This window comes from Thermobia domestica, chromosome 11, assembly GCF_964235325.1.
Source record: "Thermobia domestica chromosome 11, izTheDome1.hap1.1, whole genome shotgun sequence".
In the NCBI taxonomy this organism is placed as follows: Eukaryota; Metazoa; Arthropoda; class Insecta; order Zygentoma; family Lepismatidae; genus Thermobia; species Thermobia domestica.
The window spans coordinates 171,792,246-171,815,022 of NC_137464.1; the positions used below are offsets into that span (position 1 = coordinate 171,792,246).

Genomic DNA, 22,777 nt, shown 5'->3' on the forward strand with positions numbered 1-22,777 from the left:
TGTATCGGCGTGAATATTTTCTATTCCAAAAATTAAAATTGACCATGAAAGAAACATTTTATGACAATGTTACAAATCTGCCGTGACGAGGGTCATTAAGGCGATTCCGAAAAATGACATTAAAAACTTTATGCTAGCATTGATTGAACGTGCCCAGCGGTGAATTGAGGCGGAAGCGATGTAGTTGAGTTGATTTTAGTTTAGCGTCTCTTTCAGCAGCGAGGCTACATGAGACGGGGACCTACTGATTAACGTGGAATCCGAACCACATGAGCTCCCGCCGGGAATCGAACCCGGGTCTCCCACGCCAAAGGCGCGTACGCTAACGGAAGGGATGTATTTTGAACAAAAAGAACTACACTTGATAAAATCCCTTACTCGTTTTATTTTAAAAGTTCCGTTAGTTTTCCAACATACTGTGTATTTAAATTAATGTCGTTGGAAAGTTAAAATAAGAAGTGTTAAAATAATCAATCTTACTCCAGTCGTTACTTAATTTACATACATATTTTATTGATAATTAGGCAAAACATTCTCTCTCTCTCTCTCTCTCTCTCTCTGTCTCTCTCTCTCTGTCTCTCTCTCTCTGGACCAATTGAGACTGCTCAAAAAACTTCCGGTCCCACATTAGAAATCGTTAAAAATTCACTGCTCTTCGAAGAAACTGTCTTAAATGTAATCTTAAGTTTCTTTCGCAGATGCGTACTAATTCACATCGACCTCATTTTTTTTTTTTTTTTTTGTACCAGTTCCTACTGTTTGAAATTTGACTTAAGAAAGTGCCCATAAAATATTATTCTTTACGACGTATCCCGTATGTACATCTATTTCACTTTCGTTTAATTATCCTATCTACATGCAATAGTTTCCCATCAACTGAGCCTTTTGAATAACTCTTCTAAGGGCTATTTACTATTTTATCATACATATTTTTCAGTGTGTTTTTGTCATATTAAATCGACTTCATTCTTTGATTTTGTCTATTAAGCTTTAGTAATCTCGCCCTGTACAGAGCTTTTAATATTGATATCGCCTGCAAGAAATTCAGGCATTGGCTTTAATGCCAGTGCCTTCGTTCAGCTCAACTTAAACAATACCTAGGTATATTGTCAAGTTATCAAACGTTTGCAGTTTTTGATATTTGTATCTTTTCCAAAGGCCGGAGAACTCAAGAGCAATAGTTTCCCTTTTACGTGTAATTTTCACGCATTGAACATACAATGCTTGCAGTGTTCTATTCCAGTGGTGTAGATATGGAGGGTTGGTGATGCCAAAACAGAAGAATGCACAAGCAAGTAGATAGTTTAGAGTGTAGTATTAGGATATAAGATCGGATAAAAAAATCCACCATCGTTACATATAAATATTTCGGGAGATGCATTACTTTCGCAGCCGATAAACAATGGCAGTCAGTAAGCAGACAGGTTGACAGTAACATATGAAAGGAATTTCATTGTATATGTTCGTAGCAGGTGAACTCTGATTTTACAGTTAATGAACATTTCCAAACAGTACACTGAAAAGTAATCTCCACATAGTGAATAATATTGTGTTATAGGAAGAAAGAGTAAACAGAAATAAAAACTTGGTAAACATTACAATGTATTATTTCTCTCAGTTCACTTTTTATCCAGTTCGTACAAAAACTACAGTCCTAAGACACCAACTAAGCGTTCAATACCAAACCAAATCCAGATATTTACAATAAATTATTTTTAGAGTGCATTGAAGCACATTCATCAATACCTTCCCTCTTGCTGATGAAGATATTTCAAATCATTATTATTTAACCCGGGAGAGCCCAAGTTATTCTTACTCTTAATTGGACCAAGGAGTGCCTAAGAAGCAACATATGTAGATCATTTATTTTGTAAATTTAAACTAAATTGAATTTGTATGCACAATTTATAGGAAAATGACTTTTATTTATAAAGGAAACAAAACACCATCGCAAGCAATAACATGTAAAAAAGGAACGTTGAGGTGGTTTACTCTTGCTGATACGTAGACCCCATAAACATGTAAAACAACAGAACGCGATATTTACAAATGGAGACTGAAGCAAAATGTCTGTGCAATAAACCCAATAATTTTCACAAAATAATAATAATAATCGGACTGTTATGAAGAGGTATTAGAACATGTTACATAGAAACATTTCAATAGTCATGAATGGGAATGGCTGGTCCATGAATCGTCCACTTTAACAGAAGTCGCACAGGTGCTCTTTGGTCCATTTCGTTACCATTGGCAATTAGCATTATTTTTTTAAAAGAATAAAATAGAGAAACCTAAAGAAACACAATCAAAATGTAAATTGTGATAAAGCAGGGAACGAACACAAAACTTAACACACACCAAAATATTACATAGTTAAGATTGGCCAGCAGTGTCCCAAAGACAGTATAGTATATCTTGGGCTTTCTCAGATTACAATACCGTCAATAACGATAGTAGCAGAATAGCAAAAATACATTCACGTAATATGTTAGTTGGTTCGAATGTCAATGTTAATTTGATTTTGGCATTAGGCTACATCATCAAAAAATGTACATATTTATTGCTTTTCATTTAGTTTGACACTTTCTTGAAACAAGATTTGTTTCAACAGTCATTAAGTAGTTAAAAGTTTTCGAACTCAGCGAATACTTTTAAGAATGAATCTTATCATCTCGTTATTACCAAAAAACAATTACCGATTCTCTCAACTTACATTAGCTATCTTTATACAATAGTTTTACACACAAGTTTGTGAAGTATAGTCATGTTAGAAAATAAACTTCGATGTCGGCATTAGAAATTCTGTAATTTAATAAAGTACGAGAACACTGAACAAATGTTTGTTTTAAAGCTTACTTATCAAACCAGGCTGCCAGTATAAACATTTTGAAAAGGAATGTAGGTGATCCTGGTTCTGAGTACGGCTGTATATGAAGTTTTGGTTAAAAGTAATTTGAATTTTCATAAGATATTCATAGAAATAAACAAAACAACCTCTACAGATATTTTAGGTAATTATGAGACAAAAAACAGCAACATTAAAGTAAGAAGTGTTGGTCACAATATTTGTCTTGTAATATATACTTAAGTACTTTGTTCAGAACTGGGCTTTTTTCTCTAAATCCACTGCCTTACTTTGCTTCATCCTTACAGTTAGCATACACATTTTTGACAACAGAAAACATGACTGCTCAGTAGGAAAGAACCAGTTGCTGGTGTAAGGGATCTCTGTTTCAATCATAAGCCATGTTAGTTTGCATGTATTTCTGTTAGGTTTTCAATGGCTTCTCCTGTTTTCTCCCACGTTCTCATGCAATCAATCGTGTCCTATAAAGGGTATAACTATAGGACGGTAGACTTAATGATTACATTTCACTTTTGATGAGAAATCAAAATCTACTTTCAAATAGAATAAGAGACTTGAGAAGAATAGGAGAGCATAAAAACAATTCAAAAATAAAATAATGTTAAACCAGGAAATTCAAACAGAAGTACATGTTGAAACCGAAACCCAAGGAACACAAACGGAGTCCAACACATCAAGCACAACCAGTGTGTTTTTCAGAAACAATATTCCGGGGGGAGAGGGCACACTTAGTATTCCGGGGGCCACGGCTGGTACTATTCTATTCATTAATATATTGTAATGTATTATTTTGGTCTCTTCTGGGGAGCATTCTCAGATCTCCGGGGAGGCAGTGCCCCCCCCAAAAAAAACATGTCTGGAAGAAACACTGAGAACAACACAGATCAAGAAGTTGAGAAAGAGAACATAAAAATATACAGAATGAAACCTTGTTACTTGAAAGGATTAAAGACATTAAAAAATAGAAAATGGACTAATGAAAATAGGAAAGAATGTCAACCAACACTAGAGACTAAGGAATTCAGAATGATAACAGGCATTTTAAAAGAAGAATCAAATATAACTACTGCAAGAAAAGAAGGAAGAAAGAGACAATGAACACAAAGAAACAAAGCAATTCACGACAAAGATCCAGAGAAGTACTATAATTCACACCTCTTCAATCCATCCTCTAATGCTTAACCAATTCCTAAAATATTTGACCTGAAGACATTTGACACATGGATTCTGTACAGACATAGAAATTCCCATGCAATTAGCTAAATTAGAGGAGCAATCAGTAATAACAACAGCCTGAGGACATATAATTAGATTGTTATATGGCAAAAGCGACATAATTGTATTTACATAAATACAAGTAATTGACAGACTACGCCTGAAGATATCCAGTCTAATGTCAAATCCGAATGGACTTCTTAAACTGACTAAAGAAGTATTCAAAGTAAATGAAGAATTTCATATACAGAAAATATACTGTCAATTAGTAAAAGCGATTGATCCGAAACGCCCTTGGTCAATGTGTTATGTATTCAATCATCAAACATTGTGAGTGAGAAACTGAAATGCGCACAATTAAATGCACAAAGATCAAAAATAGGCCTATCCGAAGTAAGGAAAATAGATTAAGAACAAACCTTGGATGTTAAATATTTACAAGAACCACATATAAATGACAGCAAAACTCTTTTATCCAAGTGCACACGCAAATTGTAACGACAGGACCGGAATCAAAATCAGAAATATTCGTTTTTCAGAATAGAAATATAAAAGTAACGGTATAATCTAACTTTGTGACGAATGGAACCAAGTAGTAGAGCTAAAATCAAAACAGGGAACATATAGTTCACTTGGTAAGTTTGTATTGAATACAAACTCATGATTTGATAAGTTTGTATTCAATAGTGCCATCCAAACTCAGCTGTACTTAAAAGAACTTAAAACAATCTTCAATACGTTACAAAATAACAAAAATGTAATTACAACTTATGCTAACGCCAAATCAAGCCTTTGGATTAGCTCATATACAGATGACAGAGGAAGACTGCTAAGATGATACCATAGCTGAAACCTAGAAATACGTAATAAAATTGGGAATCCACCAACTTTTGAAAGTAAAGGAGAAGGAAGTGGAAATAGAGGTACCACAGCAATAAACAATATTACGGGAAATTCTATAACAAACTGGCGTATAAATCATTCGGAAAACGATAGTGATGATAATTTAATAATGGTTGGTTTACGCAAAAACATGAAAGAAAATGAAGAAATCATAGAATAAAATATAAATTATAGTATTAAGGACAAATGTAGCAATCTAACAAAATTTAAAGTTATAATTTATTTGTGAAGAAGAGTGCAATATAAATGAAGTAGCAAATAAACTGACAAACTGTATAATAGTAGGTATAAAAGAATCAAATCCATCCCAGATAACAACAAATAGAAACGTAAATACACTATATTGAAAATCCTGAGTCTACAAAACCTTAAAAGAAGTACAAGCGCTTAAGGAAACAATATCAAAGAACAATCGATGTAGAACAAAGATAACGAAGACAAGAATATAGAGAAGCAAAACAAGAATTTAATCAGTAACTAGAAATTTAAAATAAGAAATTGAAAAACTTATGTGAATTCCCAATTAATAACTAATGCATGGGGAACTCCCTACAAAATTGTCATGGAAAAGGCAAAATCGTCAACCATAATATCAACATTACAAAAAGAAGATGCTAGATGGACAACAGATCAGAAAGAATCAGTAGAATTATTAATGGAAAAGCTCCTCCCAGATGATAAATTAACAGATAATGAGATACAAAAGAAACTGAGAAGAAAAATGGAAGAGCATTAGACAAATGAAAGAAGAATATGACAAATTACAGAAGAGAATATTGAAGATATTACACCAAAGTTAAAAAAGAAAAAAATCTCCAGGGATAAATGGAATAAGAATGGAAGCAATAATAGAACTAAAACACCAATTAGTAGCAGTATTAACTAAGCTTTTCACTGAATGTGTAACACAGTCTAGAATACCAAAAATAGAAGGAGTCAACATTGATAATTTTAAAGAATGAAGATAAGGACCCTTTAATGAATTTAGGAAAGAAATAGAAATAGGAATAGGAAAGAAATAGGAATGTATGAAAAATAATTTGGATAGAGAAAAGGAAAATAAACAGCTAATAAAGCATTGGATCTAGTAGGAATGTCCAAAAAGAAATATTTAATTGGAATATTTGCAGACGTGAGTGGCGCATTTGGTAACTTATGGTACCCAGTATTATTTAATAGGACCGCCAATACTGAAGACAGTGGAGGGTTTTAATGAAAAATAGCAATTTTTGATGGCAAATCAAAGAGCGCTCAGTAAATAGTTGAAGAAATTGTTTCCTGATCCTTCAATATTCCACATTCAATTTAACATCATTCAATATTCTGAAAAGAATCGTCATTCAATATTCTGAAAAGAATCGTCATTCAATATTCTGAAAAGTATCGATGTAAGAAAATTTTGAAAGGAAAACAGGTGATAGTATATAGATATTTTCTGAAACATGCTAGTATCAGGAACTCATTAGCAGCTGTTGTAACCAACTTTATTAAATTAAACGTTTGGCGAAACAAAATGTAATTTGTAGTTTAACGTCCCATTATCATGATCCGAGGCTAAAAGATACGGTAATAATGGTAAAACAATACGGTGGAAGCGTGAAGAAAGTAGAAGGAAATGAAAGAACTCGGAGGAAGTCTACATACACCAGGTTTGTCCACCATAGAGCCCACTTGGCGAGAGCTATTGTCGGATCATTTATCTCACACACTAGAAGTGAGTGCTGGCTCATATATGACGTCGGAGCAGGCCTTTACGCTTGGAGCACCGACGGAGAGAAACAAGTAGAAAGAAGTGGAGGGAACGAAGCAAGAGAAAGAATAGAAGAACTGTTGCAGTGTACAAGTAGTCACGAATCAACGAGTTATGTATCTGTTAATGCCTTCGAATCTTTCACCAATGTTAATATTTGCTTCTGACATTACCCTTATCCTCGTCTACTTCTTGATTGTCCATATAGTTTACCGGGAATGGAATCAACCAAACTGTGACGTAACAGCATATTATGTTGGTAATTACTAGATTAGAGATACAAAAATTAGAAATGTGTTGTTCCTACTTTTTTACAAAATTCTTATTTCATCTATCGCCTCCAATCACTGAAGAACTTGATCGAATCATACGCATAACTATCAACATGACAGAAACACAAAACTGAAGAAAGCTGACACCATCGTAAAAATAAGTTTCTAAACTTTCAGTTTAGAATAAAGTGGACGGCAAAGCCATCAGATGCTAGAGGGAGTTATACGTCACACTTCTGCATCCAGGCCAGGAAGCGTTCTTAGTTTCTGGTATTAATCAGTCAGCCGGTAAACTCACCCACTGGAGTAGGGAAGGGGGGGGGGCAGAAGGGCCGCCCCACAAAGAGGTCCGACAATGTACTTTGGTACATTAATGTTTGTAATTTTTTTAAATATATTTTATATTTATATTTTTTTGTTTGTAATTTTTCTATATGTACCTATAACAGCACTTGCCCCCCTCCCCAAACACACATCCTGGCTACGCTACTGAACTCACCCAACTAGTGGCGTGCACAGAATTAAGTCAAGAAAGGCTTAAGCTTTCGAATTCATATCATTTCAGGTCTTTGTATATGTACCTTAATATGGTATGTTAAACAAAATCGTATTATGATGAAAGAGAAGTTAAAACTCGGGCTCCCTCCCTCCGTACGTCATCGGATCAAACTACGGATTGTAATTGATTTGAATAAGTTCCTTACCATTTACTCTAACTTAACTTTCATACGTCTTGTTATTCTAATCTTTATATAGGATATGTATTCTTTCAATTGTACATTCCTAGGTCCTTGATTTATTTCGATTATATGTAATTATCACAGACCCTAGTTCTTTTTGAGATAGGTATCTTTCCGACAGGAGATTATGTCCGTTGAAAATACGAAGACATTTGGAGCAAATAGCTTGGCACTTTTAAATAAAGAAGAGAAAATTGATATATTAAAGATAAACACATTAAATTAAAGTTTTCTTGCTCCTAGTTTTGTAGTTACCTCTCAGCGGCAGTTAAAAAAAAAATATGGCAAAATTACTGCTACTAAGACTCGATAAGGACGAATTAAAGTAAAAACGTGGATTTAGAAATGCCCTTAGAAGACACTATGGATTACACATACTCTTAGTAATATTCGAAAGAGAGAAGAATAGTGATAGTACACGAATACAAACAGATAGAAGATTCAGGACACTTTCAAATGTTTTCTTTTAATAAACATAAAATATTAAAAGTTAAGGAATCATATTAACAAACCAACATGCATATTTCTTTTCCACAATAATTAAAAAAAGTCACATTTTCAGTATCCATTAAAGTTAAATTACAGAAACAGAAAACTTATTGTAACTTACAGAAAAATTGAATTGGCCAGTTTGAAAGTCAATATTTCTGGAATTATAATTTCGTGTTCGACACTCTGAAAATATATCTGCACGTTGGTAGAAAATAGTCAAAATTACAATTATGTTGGTTTATATTTTTATCCACCAATTATTTCAGTGACTACACAATTTTATGTACTAATAAATACACTTAGATGAGAGTATAATGAATATATAGACTCACAGGAAAATATTTTCTTTTGAATATTCTATTAATAACTTGAAAACAGGTACTAAATCACTTTCACCAAGAAATTGCAAAATGGACATTGACCCTTTTCTTCTACCGACGTACAGATATAATGGTCTTTCATTTTGAAAGGTATATCCAATTTACATATTAACACCACCTGGAAGTGTATGCTATTATTAATAGCATTTTAATGAAAATCAAAATTAAGGAGTATTAGATACAAAAAAATTTGCAAATATAAGTCCAAAGAACCAAACATAAAGGTACATGATGTCTATCGCGTTTGTACAGTGATCGACAAAATACAATTTCATACATTATATACACATTTCATATGAAATATACCTCTTATTTTTATCGATGACTGCACAATATTTCACATTCTATTCTCCGTCTGTAATATTCAAATTTTAATATCCTGGTTACGCACGGTGAACTCTTGAGCTAAAACTGAAAATATATCTTACGCTTCTCTCTAAATTTAATAGATGCTTTCCTTCCTTATAAAGTTGTTAATTGTTGGTAAACAAAGATAGGTAAATTTAAGTAAACGTACTCTATGTTTCATATCTGCATTCCTCATTTCGAGTAGGAGTCAAGATTTAAAACCAAGCAAGCACCAATATGGGCTTAAAAGGATTAGCTCTATACATTTTATAATTACTTACGGGAATATTATTTTCTCTTGTATCTCTCTTATAATTGACACAAAATTATTCCAGGAAATCTTCGTTTCTTAGGACAGGTTTAAAACTAATTTTAACAGACCGAATAATGAAAAATAGATTATCATCTTGTACTTTTTCTGATACAGCTTTTTTTTTTTAATTATTCACAAATGTCCTCGTTTTGCATCGTATCACTATCAATACAATGTTTTTTTTTTTTTTAAACTATTGGCCTTCTCACAAGCACTTCACATATTCATTATGAACATTTTCACTACATCTTACAATGTTTCTGGTTCAGTTTTAAAAGTTGTTAATAGTACGAAAACTATTTAACTTTTGGACTTCACGTCTTTTTTCTTTCTTATTCACACACTATTTACACATGTTATCACGTAAAAACTAACATTTTTTTTTTAAATCTGGTGAGCAGTTCCTTAAGTTATTCAGTTGGATGGCTTGATAGAAGAACTGGTTTGTGATCTGGCACAACATATATGTTTAAAATTGTTGTAACAGAACAAAAAATATTCTACTTTGTTTGCATTTCTAGAAATGTCTATCATAGGTTTTGAGAAAAGGACTGGAACGATATTAATTTCTTTTTTTAAAATATTAATTGTATTTACCACTTTAGTTTGGCAAGTGCCAGTTCTTATTACATGATTTACCAGAAATATGTATATATAAAAAGTGGAAATACTATTTCTCCCTGTAAATTTCAACCAATACAACAATTCTTTAAACAAATACCTTCTGTTTTTGTTTCTAAATAGTTTTCGCAATCATTAAGGTACGTAATGCCACCGTAGCAACAAGAACAACAATTTGGTACAACTACCACTATTTCCTTATTCAAATTTTAAATATCACAGAAATGAGGGAATCCGAAGGCAGCATCAGTAGCAGTATCATAACAAACAGATGCAAAATATACCCAAACTTTCACAATTCAACACAATGGACAAGACTTCCAAACATCGTCATCCGTTCCATTGGCCACCCACTAACGCCACAAATGCTGCCCCTACCACTACAGCCATCTGTAGGGAAGTTCTTGAAACAGCTGAATGGGGGGACCCTTTGCTAAGCGCTCTAACGTGACAACTTAAATCTTCGGGATATAAGTCAAGCATAGGCATTTGCTGTCCGGTTTTCGGGTCTGTACACGTAGCCTCACGGGCTAAGTTTTGAATATGTTGTGCGCCTTCTAGGACCACTGTGTGAATCTGTAAAGTTTCTCGCAGCCATCTTCGCATCCACTGCCCAAGCCACACAAGATTACAATCACACGTCCATGGGTTTCCTTGGAGAGCTAATCCGCCTGAAAATAACAACAACAAATAAATAAGCACCAAGAAATTACAATAAGAAATATCAATTTCTTTAATTTTGTACTGCACAAAGTATTTTATTAAATAAGACAAAAAAATGTTAAGTCGTTTAGAGAAAAATTTTCTCTGCAAGAGAACAGCAATATAACGAAAATATCTCAGATTTAGGGAAAAGTTCTTAAACAAGATTTTTCTCCAATTTAAAGTAGAATACTATATTTCTGAAAGATGCTTCTTTAATTCGAGCATAAATTTCTTTCTAAGTAAGTAGTCAAGAACTCACGTCAATACCAGACTAATTTCTTAGTTAAGAGAAGAAACCGCCTAAATAAATTCTTCTGAATTATAACTTCAAAACGGAGTATTTTTCTAATGCTTCCTAATTAACTTCTTAAAACACGAATGAGCTGAAGACGCGTCTTTATACAAGCCATTACACCTCCTCGGTATCTTAAAAACAGCCTCAGAATTTAGAGTTCAGTCTGGTCTAGATATCAATTGTCAAAATATTCACCATTGATAGGATCGCTAGCTAGTTGAAATTATCTGAGGATAGGGTAGGTATAATGTAAAAGAATTCTTCTCATTAAAGAAATTAAGTGCCTCCAATAGCGACTCGGTTCTTTATGTTAGGTTATTGAAATTAAAGCCCTTGAGTTCTTGAACCCAAGAACTAAAGCGAAACGCTAATTTCACAGTAGACAGACTGCAGAAAGAAAGAAATTAGAAGCTCATAAGTAAAGATCTCAACCATAAAAACTTATAACCTGTTCCCTTACCCCGAAATTCACATTGCTGAAATTCTTAGTTATAAATGAAAATTTATCAGTATCCAAAACGAACATGGCATCCGTAAGTAATGTTAATAATACCTACTACATTTTATTAGTAAACGCAAAAAATCTGGAGACTGGAGACTGATCCTCTTATCCTTGGCTAATTCCATAATTATAATTCCCTGGCCATACAGTCAGAGAGTATTTATCCTAAGAGATATGTCACCTGAATCAAAAATGTTCATAAGGATCCTACACTACAGCCATTATTATAGGCCAAACTTAAAAATTCTCAGACACCGGAACACAGTTAGCACTTGAGATTGTATAATAGATAGTTCTCGGAGATTCGGTCCGAAGAGCAGCCTTCGACAAAGAGTAGCCCCATCAAGCCCTTTTGGAGCGGACTTTTATACTTGATCTGAGGATCCTCCCTTCACATCAAAGAGAAACAGTTGAAACTCCAAAAAACATTTAAACAAACAGAAAGAAAATCTCTCTCAAAACTAACTTTTACTGGAATCAGCTACTCAAAACCACCCTTGTCAATGAACCAGTTGCTTACTCAGCTAGCAAAAGAAATAAAAATAAAATAAATTAAAAAATAAAAACAGTAGTAATCCACTAAATTGGAATTCTATTTAGCTAGAAGTTTGAAAACATCTTATAGGTATAATTACCATATATATAATTTTTACAATAATGAATAACAACAAAGAAAATAAACATATTTACATATTAAACATAATAACCGATAATAATTGAAGCCATAATAAAATATTATAATTTATAAATCAAATTATTATAAGCAGTTCTGATATACCCTAATTTCTTAATAATATATAATACACATATATACCGATATATTATATATTTATATATATAATGTTTTTAAATTGAATTAATAGCAAGGTCAACAAAGTGCGTCATTGCAATATGCAGTACTAATACGTACTTAAGTATGATCTTCATTTGTGAGGCCATGAGGAATGTTTCTTTCCTCATGCGTAATTTCCTTTTTATTTATTAGTTTATTTTATACAAATTTTGAAATAATGGGAAATCAAATAGGCAGCTACAAAATAAGTACTATAAAGAAGTTATAAAGTATCCAAGAAAAGTCTAATTGACTTTTACATATTATCTATAAAACACTACATTCCCTTCCCCCGAACATTACATCATATATCACGGTTAATCGAACTAATCAATGATAAAAAGAAAAAAAAACATTCAGCCATTGATTACTGTCTTACACAGTATATCTTTTTTTATATAGAAAACACGATCTTGTAATTTGAAAATCTTATAATACATCAATACTGCAAAGTTAATTCATCGTTCTTCATCTGATATTTTACTTCCGGCCTACGGTAGAAAAACAAAATAAATATCCTGTTGTACGTACTAACCTTTCTTCTATGAAAACAATCTATGTTAACAAAAATTAGTTAGCTCAAACAAAGTGCTACAATCAGTGCTATCATTCAAATCATTTAACATTGATGTTATATGATTGGTTTTGGGGTAAAGAAAATGTTGCCATCATTGGTATCTGAAAAAAGTGTATTATATAATAGCTACAATGAAGAACCTCAAGGCCTGGTCCTCTATTAATCTAATACCCTCCCAACTGGGTAATAAAATGCTTTAGACGTCTCTTCGTTAAGCATCAAAAATTTATGTGAACGATTCAAGGTATAGGTGCCACAAGACCTCCGTCTTAAGCTCTATTCAAACCAGAAGTGGTAAAAATTACCAATTTCCGGTTTCAATCCGTATCGCCAAAAAGGACGATAATTGACAGAAACAGTGTTATTTTCCAAACGATTCAGTGTCTAAAGACAACATACGATGACTATCCACAACATTCGACCTAAAATGAACGTGATTCAAATTTACTATTATTTTCGGTTTCAATATTGATTTCCGTAGATTAGAAAAGATTAAAAAAAAAAAAACTTCAAGAATCTACTTTTTGTAACCGATTTCGTGTCCCAAGAATAGCTTCTATCTCCTCCGTTAGCCCTCTATTCAAACCGTAATTGATTGAAATAAATTATTTTATTTTGTTTCAGCCTTTATCTTCATAGTACAAAAACTGTAAAATATAACGAGTTCTAGGTTTTTGATATGAATTCAGCGTCTAATGAACAAGTTCTATCTTTGATCTTATTACTCTATTACAACCAGTGCTTAAAGATGCGTTATTTGAAGTTTGAGTATTTATTTTGCATAGTTTGGAAGTTTCAGTTTTACATTATGAAACGATACTCACTTGCTCGTTACTGTAGCCGATTTTTTTTTTTCCATACGAGTAAAATAAAATTTTATAAACGTAGTGTAAAAATAAAATTTACAAATGATATAAACACAACGTATTTTTTAAAAAAATATCTTTTGAAAAAGCTGCACACCTGTTTATCTCTGAAAGCCTGTACTGTCGTAAGGTATATAGAAAGTGTTAATACTTTGACTTGAAAGCAGTATTGTAATTGTCCCACAAAGATTCTGATGTGTTAGATTCAATTCTAACTATAGAACTACAGGATATTTGAAATACTGATGATTTGGTGATATTTTTTAAATGAGATTGCACTTATACAGGGTCCTTCAGTAGTTTATTCAACTTCCTGTAGTTGAAGCTTGTACTCCCTAATCGAAACTTAGGAATTGAATTGATCACACTCACGTGTAGAATATACGTACTATTTTACATGGCGTCATCTCTGATATAACATAATTGGTGGGTAAGGAAAGATTACAGGGAGCTGAAAGGTTGTTGACTTAGAGTCTAACGTCCCTTTTCACAATTCGTATTATACGAGATATGAACTATGGCTTAACATTCGACCCGAACCACACGAGTTCCGACCGATAGCGATAGCATGGGTCCTGGCTGAACGAGTCACCTAAGATACGGATCAAAAGTTTAGTCCGGTTCACCCGGATTTGGGTTTCACTTCTCAGACCTGAACAGACCCAGTGATCTAGAGTGACCCAGATATACCCGATGATCCATATGCAATAGGGAAATCAGCTCTATAGCATTACTGCAGAATTTTATAGTGGACTAATGATTTCTTCTACTCGGGCTCGAATATTCACGTGTTTGATTCCTTTTAATATTTCTTAAGCAAAGTACTATTGCAAAAATATTTTCCTTCATTTGCCTTCCCATAGTGAAAAATGGAATACTCTGAACTCACATTTACAAAATAATTAAACAAAACATTGTTTAGGTTCAGAAGCATTTCTTATATTCTACATGGCAAGTTCTATAGGCTCGCTTGGTTAAATTTTAACGACGTTCTATAAGATATGGGTGTAACATTTTGTGTTATGGTTCTCACTCTGATCGACCTAGTAGCTATCTTTCAGTGCAATGCTTTGATACACGACTATACATACAAGAAGAAAGAAAGAGAATTGCACATTTAATGAAGGAGAGAGAGAAAGGAAGAAGAGAATAGTGTTTGTCGGAATTAAGTATACGATGTCTAATAGTGTATGACAATGCCTATGTGCATGTATATATGTACGACGATGTTTTCTACTCCCCGGATCTTTCTGGTTACGGCTTCATCACTGCCCACAGGAAATCGAACCCAGATTTCCAGTATTGAAGGCATATTCTAACTAAGGAGATGTAACGAGATTTTGGAGGGTAGTACGAAGTTTACACAAACGACTGCGCTCTCTGGGCTGATTTCATAAATAACATCTTACTGTATATTGTGTTTGAAAAATCTCAGTTGTAGTGCAGTAAGAATTCCTTACAGAGATTAATATCATCAGTAAAGTGTGGTAAGGTGAGTTCATTAACTCGAATGTATAGTATTAGCTAAGCAGCTGGATGGCATAAGTGCCTACAAGGAAAGATAATTTGAAGTAGCTTGAGCTAGAAGTGTTTCTTAAATGATTCTAAAACGTCCAAGAAGTATCTGTTAGTCAAACCCACTGACGGAGAGAGAACTCAATGAAGAAGTGATAATTAAAACCACTTTCCTTACAAAAAGGTTGAAGAAGCAAAGTCACTTATGAAGCTGAAACGAGGATCTGAGATTTTCTTCATGAGATCTCTTCAACCAAGACTCAGACACTATTCTAAAGGAGGTATAGAGACTGTGAAGACGAATTAACGACCGTTTGACTTCATGAACAAATTTAGAAATTTGATGAATATGACAGACCAACAACTTACTTTGAACAACTGCAAATAATAAGGACAAACATTAATGTCCGTAGAATAAAGTTAAACTGATTGCGCTGAACTACGATCGTATGAAAAGTTGAAGATGTTTCTAGAGCCTACTTGGATACATCAGTGAAAACTCTAAAGCTGACGTTGGTTTACAAATGAAAATGAAATCTTTTAGTTTTGCGTACCACGGTTATGACGGCTAGGCTAAAAGAAACGGTGATGATGAGAAATGAATGGAATGGTGGAATTAATAAAGTGGGAGAAAACGGGAGAACCCCGAGAAAATCCACGCACACAGTGTTTGTCAACCGCGAAGTTCCTTTGACTCGAGCTGGATCGAACCAAGAACCCGACGCTCCAGAGGTGAACGCTCTACCACTGAGCCACTACGGCGCCAACGTTGGTTCAAACTAAGCCACAATATTTATAACTGTTGTATCTACAGGAAAAAATATTTATTCAAAATAATTGGAACACACACTACGAACACCAATTTCTAAAATAAATTTACAGCTTTCAACCTTTTCTCTAGAAAAAAGAAGTAGGTATTTGTTTAGATCATATTACTTTCAAGAACATTTCTGTCAAAAGGTGTATCTTTAAGATAAGCAGCTCTGCTTGCATATGTTTCACCTTAGAAACATTTGCATTCGAACTCATAGTAGAACATAAAGAAATTTTTGTTTAGATAAAAACCTAAGAGTCTATTAGAATAAGTATTCACAATTTAAACTGTAGGACGCAAACGGGGTTGATTTGTCCAAGACACAGGCAGAACAAAAGCTATTTCTTTGTAACTCTTTGCATCGTCTTGTATGATTTGATCTCCAAGATCATGTATTCTATTGACGTCAAAATTTGTAAACTGAGCGTCTTGCAAGTTATTAGATATTTAGATATTTCATGATAATGCGACTTCCAATTTTCTATCCCTCCTTTTCAAATTATATTGACTTTATACACTACCTGTAATATTATTAAGTTTGATGTATTCGAAATTATTCTTTAGTAGCCTTCGACGATGTTGAGACATCTTTGCCCATTCTGCATCGCGTGGGTACGCTTCTGATACAACGTGTGCGACTCAAACTATATTCATATATAGGTGGAATTAGTGCGCATGCTATTTTCTTCCGAAAAGAGTTTGAGATAAGTCAGCCAAATTTCTTGCAATATATCAGCGCAAAACCTACCATATCCTTGATAAAAGAAAAGTAACGACCTTGAATCGATAGCTATAAATTACGACCATTTGCTTCCAACGTTTCTATTATCGCCATCAGTGTCCCACCTACTGGAATACATGAATCGCAATCGTATCACAGATCTGGACAATAAAGAACCATGAATTACCTCTGCTTTTCTTAGCAGGTGGTCCAAAGAGAATGAACAGGATTTAAGACCAAGTGTAGGAGGGATATATACAGCAGAAAGCGAATAAAGAACTTAAAACCGCTCGAAGATAAAATAAGTACGTAAAATACAGAAATAGAAAATGGAAATGTGAAATAAATGGTCATATAGATCAAATCGGTCCGATACTATTCAAATTCTATAAAGAAATAACTTACACTGAAGACATATCAATGTTACTGTCTTTTTTTAAAAATATTTAATGTTTTAGCTTATTTTTCCAGTCAGTACAATTAAGTTAGCAGCGGTTTAGATGTTTAATATTTGATACCATGTCTGAGCTGATGTGTCATTTGTCCCACACACGGGGGATAGTTACTTATATCTTGAAAATTGAAACAAAAAGAAACTAAAGTTTTTTTATTAAAATGAAACCTTATTAGGTTGATTAGCGGTTTAGTATCCCTTTCATCACCGAGGCTATATGAGAAGTGGACCTACAGTTTAAAGTAGGATTCGAATATCAGCTTCCATTGGAATCGACCCAGGTCTCCAGCAACAAAGGCTTGCATGCTGACCATGTAGCTATGATAAAGCTCCAAATCTAGTTTAGAAAAGTCCTATTAGAGAAATAAACAAAAATGTTGTACAAAATAACTTGCGTTTGCGCGAATATTTCTTAATAATGTCTAATTATTATAGACTTAACTTGCTAATCCCCTCGGGTCGTAGTCACTAACGACCTTGTCTCGGATGCGAGCGGTCCTAGGTTCGATTCCCGGTAAGGACAGTCGGTGGAAAAGTTGTAAAAGCTTTTTCAGACCAGTCATCCTGCGTGAAGTTTTCCTGGGGTTTCCTCATTCGCACCAGGCAAGTGTCGGGATGGTATCTAACATACAGGTCCCAGGTCGCTTCCTCCCCTCCCTTTCCTCTGATAGTGTGATCGCCAAGGGACGTCATCTCTCATACGTGATTGGTTAGCATGGCCATAGATGCCGAAAGCCCAGACATTTAATTTCTCAATCCTTCTCCTAGAAATTCCTTGTTACTGTTCAATCCTGAAAACAGAAAGTAGAGAACATCACAAAAATGGATTGTTTGTTGGAAGTAGGCAAATGATATTCGTGTTTCATTAAAATGAAATACTGGAACGTGACGCAATAACAGAGAGGTTTGAGGGTTTGAGCTACAAGGAATGCGATCACGTATTGCAAATACAGTTACTATATATCTGATGAGTGACTACATTTGTTTTGTGGAGTCGTCGTTATTGCTTTTATGTGAAGTAACTGAGGCGAAGGAGTTGTTGTGAGGGTAGAAGAGGATGGTTTTATACATTACTTTACAGGGTCACTAGAATATACAAGCCTCAGAAGTCAGTAGAAATAGTATTTTTTTGTCATGTTTTGTTATTGTATGCGATTGTTGAAGTAACCCGTGGTGATTTCAATTTTTTTTTCTAAAGAACTTTCAAAATGTGAGAGTGGAAGTGACATTACGAAAATCCGTTGTAGGCCTAATTTGAAGAGAAAAATGAAAACATGAAATAAATTGTCTTTAAAACATTAGTTCAGCACTATTCAAATTCAGAAGAGAAATGCAGTGTAATTAAGTCAGTAGCAATCTAGGTAGTTTACAGTTTAATCCAGTGTTAAATAGTTTTATGAATTCAGCGCAAAGTCACTTGCACTACGATTGGTCTCACACAAATTCTGATTAGCTTCAGCTTATCCTCCAAAACTAATGTACTGTATATACAATAAATTTTATGTAAAAGCAGTACTTCTGGCAACACTGCCTATCTTTGATGTCACTTGTGAAAAAATAAATTAGTTCGCAATCTTGCGGACTGCACAAATATATCAGACATGTATTTATTCAAAGTGACCAGATTGTTACTCCCTTTCTAAAGGTAAATCGAGTGGAACACTTTATCATGATGCAGTAGAACGCCGATTATCTGGACTAATTAGGATCTGGTGCGATAGAAATAATCGTGGTAAAAGGAGGGGAAGAAAGCTATTGTACGCTATACTGTAGTACACTAGTAACATTACTACTGTAGTAAAGTATTGTATTTTAACGTATGCGTAATTTTACTATAAAAAATATACAAGTATATAGAAAAATCAGCTACAGTAGCTAGCGTGCACACTCGCAGTAAGATCATATTCGCGAACCATAATACAGTGTTCTCGGCGATTTCACGATGTTCCGCTGCATTTTTTTTTCTTCTGAAATCGAGTAGGATAATTGGAAATCCGGATAATCTGTGCTCTACTGTAATAAAATATTATCCCTCGTTCTTAAATCCTCTCTGTATTTCATTGTTTTGCCGTTCACTCGCGGCATATCTTACCTTTTGACATATACTCGAGCTATATCTTACCCTTCTGAAGTCTATCTTACCTTACAACTCTCGACGTATGGAGAAACAGCTGCACAAAGGACTAACTATAAAATGAAAGAAAGTCAGTCATTTTGGAATTTATATTTTATATTTCGCTTTCTTAAAATAATAATAATAACAATCCACATAGGTCCAGCGGCTAATGGGAGCAGCTTTGGTGCACGCGGTTCCGGATTGATTTCTGGTAGGAAAGCCTCAAGGCACTAGGGCATTTCAGATTTCACTTTAAAATGTAGGTCCATGTCTTATTTAGCCTTGGAGCTAAGGTTACTAACCTTCCCTTATTATAGAGAGTTCTCGAATTTGGCAAAAATGTCTTAACTTTCTTCTGTCTCGAATTATTTAGAGATATCTCCTATATCTGTGTATTGGAACTATGGTTGATTCTTTCCTCTCCTGTGACAATTTCTCCTTGTTCCAGATAAGGAGAATGAGTTTGTGTATCGTTTTCCACTATTTTCACCCTCTAGCTAAAATTAATTCAGAGGGAATTTCGTCTACACACGAAGATTTTGTGTTTCTTCATTTTTATAGCAGCTTCTATTTCTGTTCGATTATATAGCCTCTAGTAATTATACATGGTTCTGCTATATGGATTTCACTTCCTCCACAAATATAATTATTCTTCCTATCTGTTCAAAATGCAATTCGTATCTGGGAGAACAGTTTCATCTGCTTTCTTTAACATATAAGCACGAAGTTGATATCCTTTCTTAAATTAGTTCGTGTCTTTATGCATGCTTCGGATATGTTTGGTTTTGCAGTTAACTGCAAGTTTAATCACTTTAGCTTTCAAGAAAAAGTTTCTTTGTTTTGAAAGGTTTCGTAGTTTCCCGTCTGATACCAATGAAATTATGTGTACTCTCATCCATCAGATTTTTAAGCCAACGTAATTGTGCCTATTATCTCTTCACTGCTTGTTTGGTGTATCTCTGGTCAAACTAGGTTTGTTCCTATATATTTTAGAGTGTCCCCGTTTTTCTTTGTTGAAATGTTAATATTATTCGTAGTTTAAATCCAAGTATTCTGAACCCTAGTGCAACTTAAATCTATTCGACATTTAAGTTTGGTATTTCCGAATCCTCTTCTAATATCTTTAAATTAAACCTCTACTTCATCAAATGCAGATTATTTCCTTTTTCTTAGTGATAACATCTTTCTTATAATCGCCGCTACCATGTAGTGTTCAGTATCACAGTCATCTTCTCTAAATGACCAAAATTTTAAGTTAGACTGTCTTCTACCGACTAAAATGTGATCAATCTGATTATGTGTTTTCCCACCCAGTGAGGTCTAAGTATACAAGAGGCAAACTCGATCAACTATTATCCAGCTCCAAATACTTGAAAAGGAAAAGTGGTAATTCAACACCCCAGTACCTCAATTATTTCTTGATTTCAGAAATGCCTATGACTAGGTTAGGAGGGAAACGTTATACAATATTCTTACAGAATTTAGTAGATAAAAAAGCTAAATACAGAGTATAGTAGGGAAATACTTGTCAACGATGTTTCACCTCGAGAATGGCCTGAAGCAAGGAAATGTATTGTTGCCATTATTATTCAATTTTGTTCTGGAATACGCTAAAACAAGATAGCAAACACGGTCTAGACATGAACGGTGCACACCAGGTTATGTCTTATGCTGATGATGTTAATCTGATATGAGTTTATATGAGAACAAAGAAAGAAATTCAGAGATTTAATTAAATGCCTGCTGGGACGTAGGTTCTAAAGTAAAGGGAAAGAAAACTAAACATACGTAAGTTTTCCTAAGCGTAATACTGCAAATTATGGATACATTAAAATATCAGGTTATACCTTCGATGAAGTGAACACTTTCGAATATCTAGAATCAACATTAAGATACCAAAACCATATCCACGAAGAAATTAAATATCGACTGAAAGCAGAGAATTAGTGTTACTATTTATTCCAAACTCTCTTGTCTTCGCGAATTCTGTCGAAGAATTTAAAGTTTAAAATATATAAAAGGATAAATATGCCCGTTGTTCTGTATAGTTGCGAAATATGGACGCTTACTTTGAAGGAAGAATACAAATTGAAAATATTGGAAAATAAAATTCTGAGGTGAATATTCGGACCCAATAGGTGCGAGAATGGTGGAAACTGTAATAAAAACTGCATAATTTATTCCACTTATCTAATTTTGTTAGGGCCATTAAGTATAGTAGGCTTAGGTGGGCATGTCATGTAGGCAGAACGGAAGAAAGTTGGAACGCTCTGAAAATTTTGACTGGAAACCCAACCACAAAAAGACCATTAGGAAGACCTAGTCGCCGATGGGAGGACAATATTAAGATGGTTTTAGCAGAAATAGATAAAAAAAAGTAGAAACTGAATCGAGATGGCTACGGGAAGAAGTGAATGAAGAGCTTTAGTGAATGCTATAATCAATCTCGGATTCCATAGGCGAAGAATTAGCTTGTTAGTTATCTATCCTATATTTAAGAAACAATGATAATAAAACGTTGTTTATATCTCCCGTGTTCCTAATTAAGATAATATCTATGAAGAATTTTGTTCTCAAAAAATATAAATGACAAAAAGAAAATCCACTGATCGTAATATTGTTGTTGCCAAAGAAGTAAATAAATACAACTTTAAATTAAAAAAAAACTCTATATTTTGCAGTCGTTTCATAGCTGTTTTCTGTAATAAAATGTTTTAAATTTAAACATGTTTATACATTCATAATAGCCACTGCGTCGTAACAAAATCTCCTTTATTTTCTTTAGAAAAAGTTGGCAACTGTATTCGTCGTTGAAAAGTGACTTTGCTTTTCAACGAACATAAATTTTTCTTAAACCCCGATTTCTATCACATGTCATATTTTTTTTTTTTAATCTTGGCATCTCTTTATGTGCTCTTTGTATGCCTAATTGAAATTAACCACATTTCTGCAGCGATATTTCAAGTCACTTACCTTTGAAAGTTTGATAATCCACATTGAACATGAACAGAGACATGAACCCTTGGAGAACTTCATCCCAGGTCACTTTCTGAAATCGTTACTAGTACTTGTGATAAACCTGTTTCTTTGTCTCTCTCTTTACATGACAGTACGGATATTCTTTCCATTTTAAAAAAATGAAATATATTTGACTTATGTTTTATCTAAGGGAACCTGACATCACCAAGTATACTTTCGTGATGCTTAAAGCCTCTAGTAATACACAGTTGCGTAGTCTTTTTAGGTAATATTTGCGGGATAAATGAATGTATATCTTCAAAGCTTTAGGGTCACAAAAACCATGAGCAATAATAATAATAATAATAATAATAATAATAATAATAATAATAATAATAATAATAATAATAATAATAATATAGTAAAACTTTTCTATCCTGGCCACGATTGGCTCCACTAAAAAATGACAGTTGTGTGAATTTACAAATATATCTTTGTCGAAGCAATAACTAGAACCCGGAT

The 22,777-nt window shown here is 33.7% G+C and overlaps 1 protein-coding gene across 1 annotated transcript in view; it reads right to left on the reverse strand.

Annotated features, from left to right (window-relative positions):
- Window positions 1-576: 576 nt before the first annotated feature.
- LOC145664561 (chaoptin-like) overlaps window positions 577-22,777 on the reverse strand; it is a 408,745-nt gene continuing 386,544 nt past the window's right edge. The window contains exon 6 of the mRNA XM_081731332.1: window positions 577-10,571. Within this exon, the coding sequence (XP_081587458.1) occupies window positions 10,231-10,571 (341 nt within the window). The 3' untranslated portion in view covers window positions 577-10,230. The remainder of the gene's footprint in view (window positions 10,572-22,777) is intronic.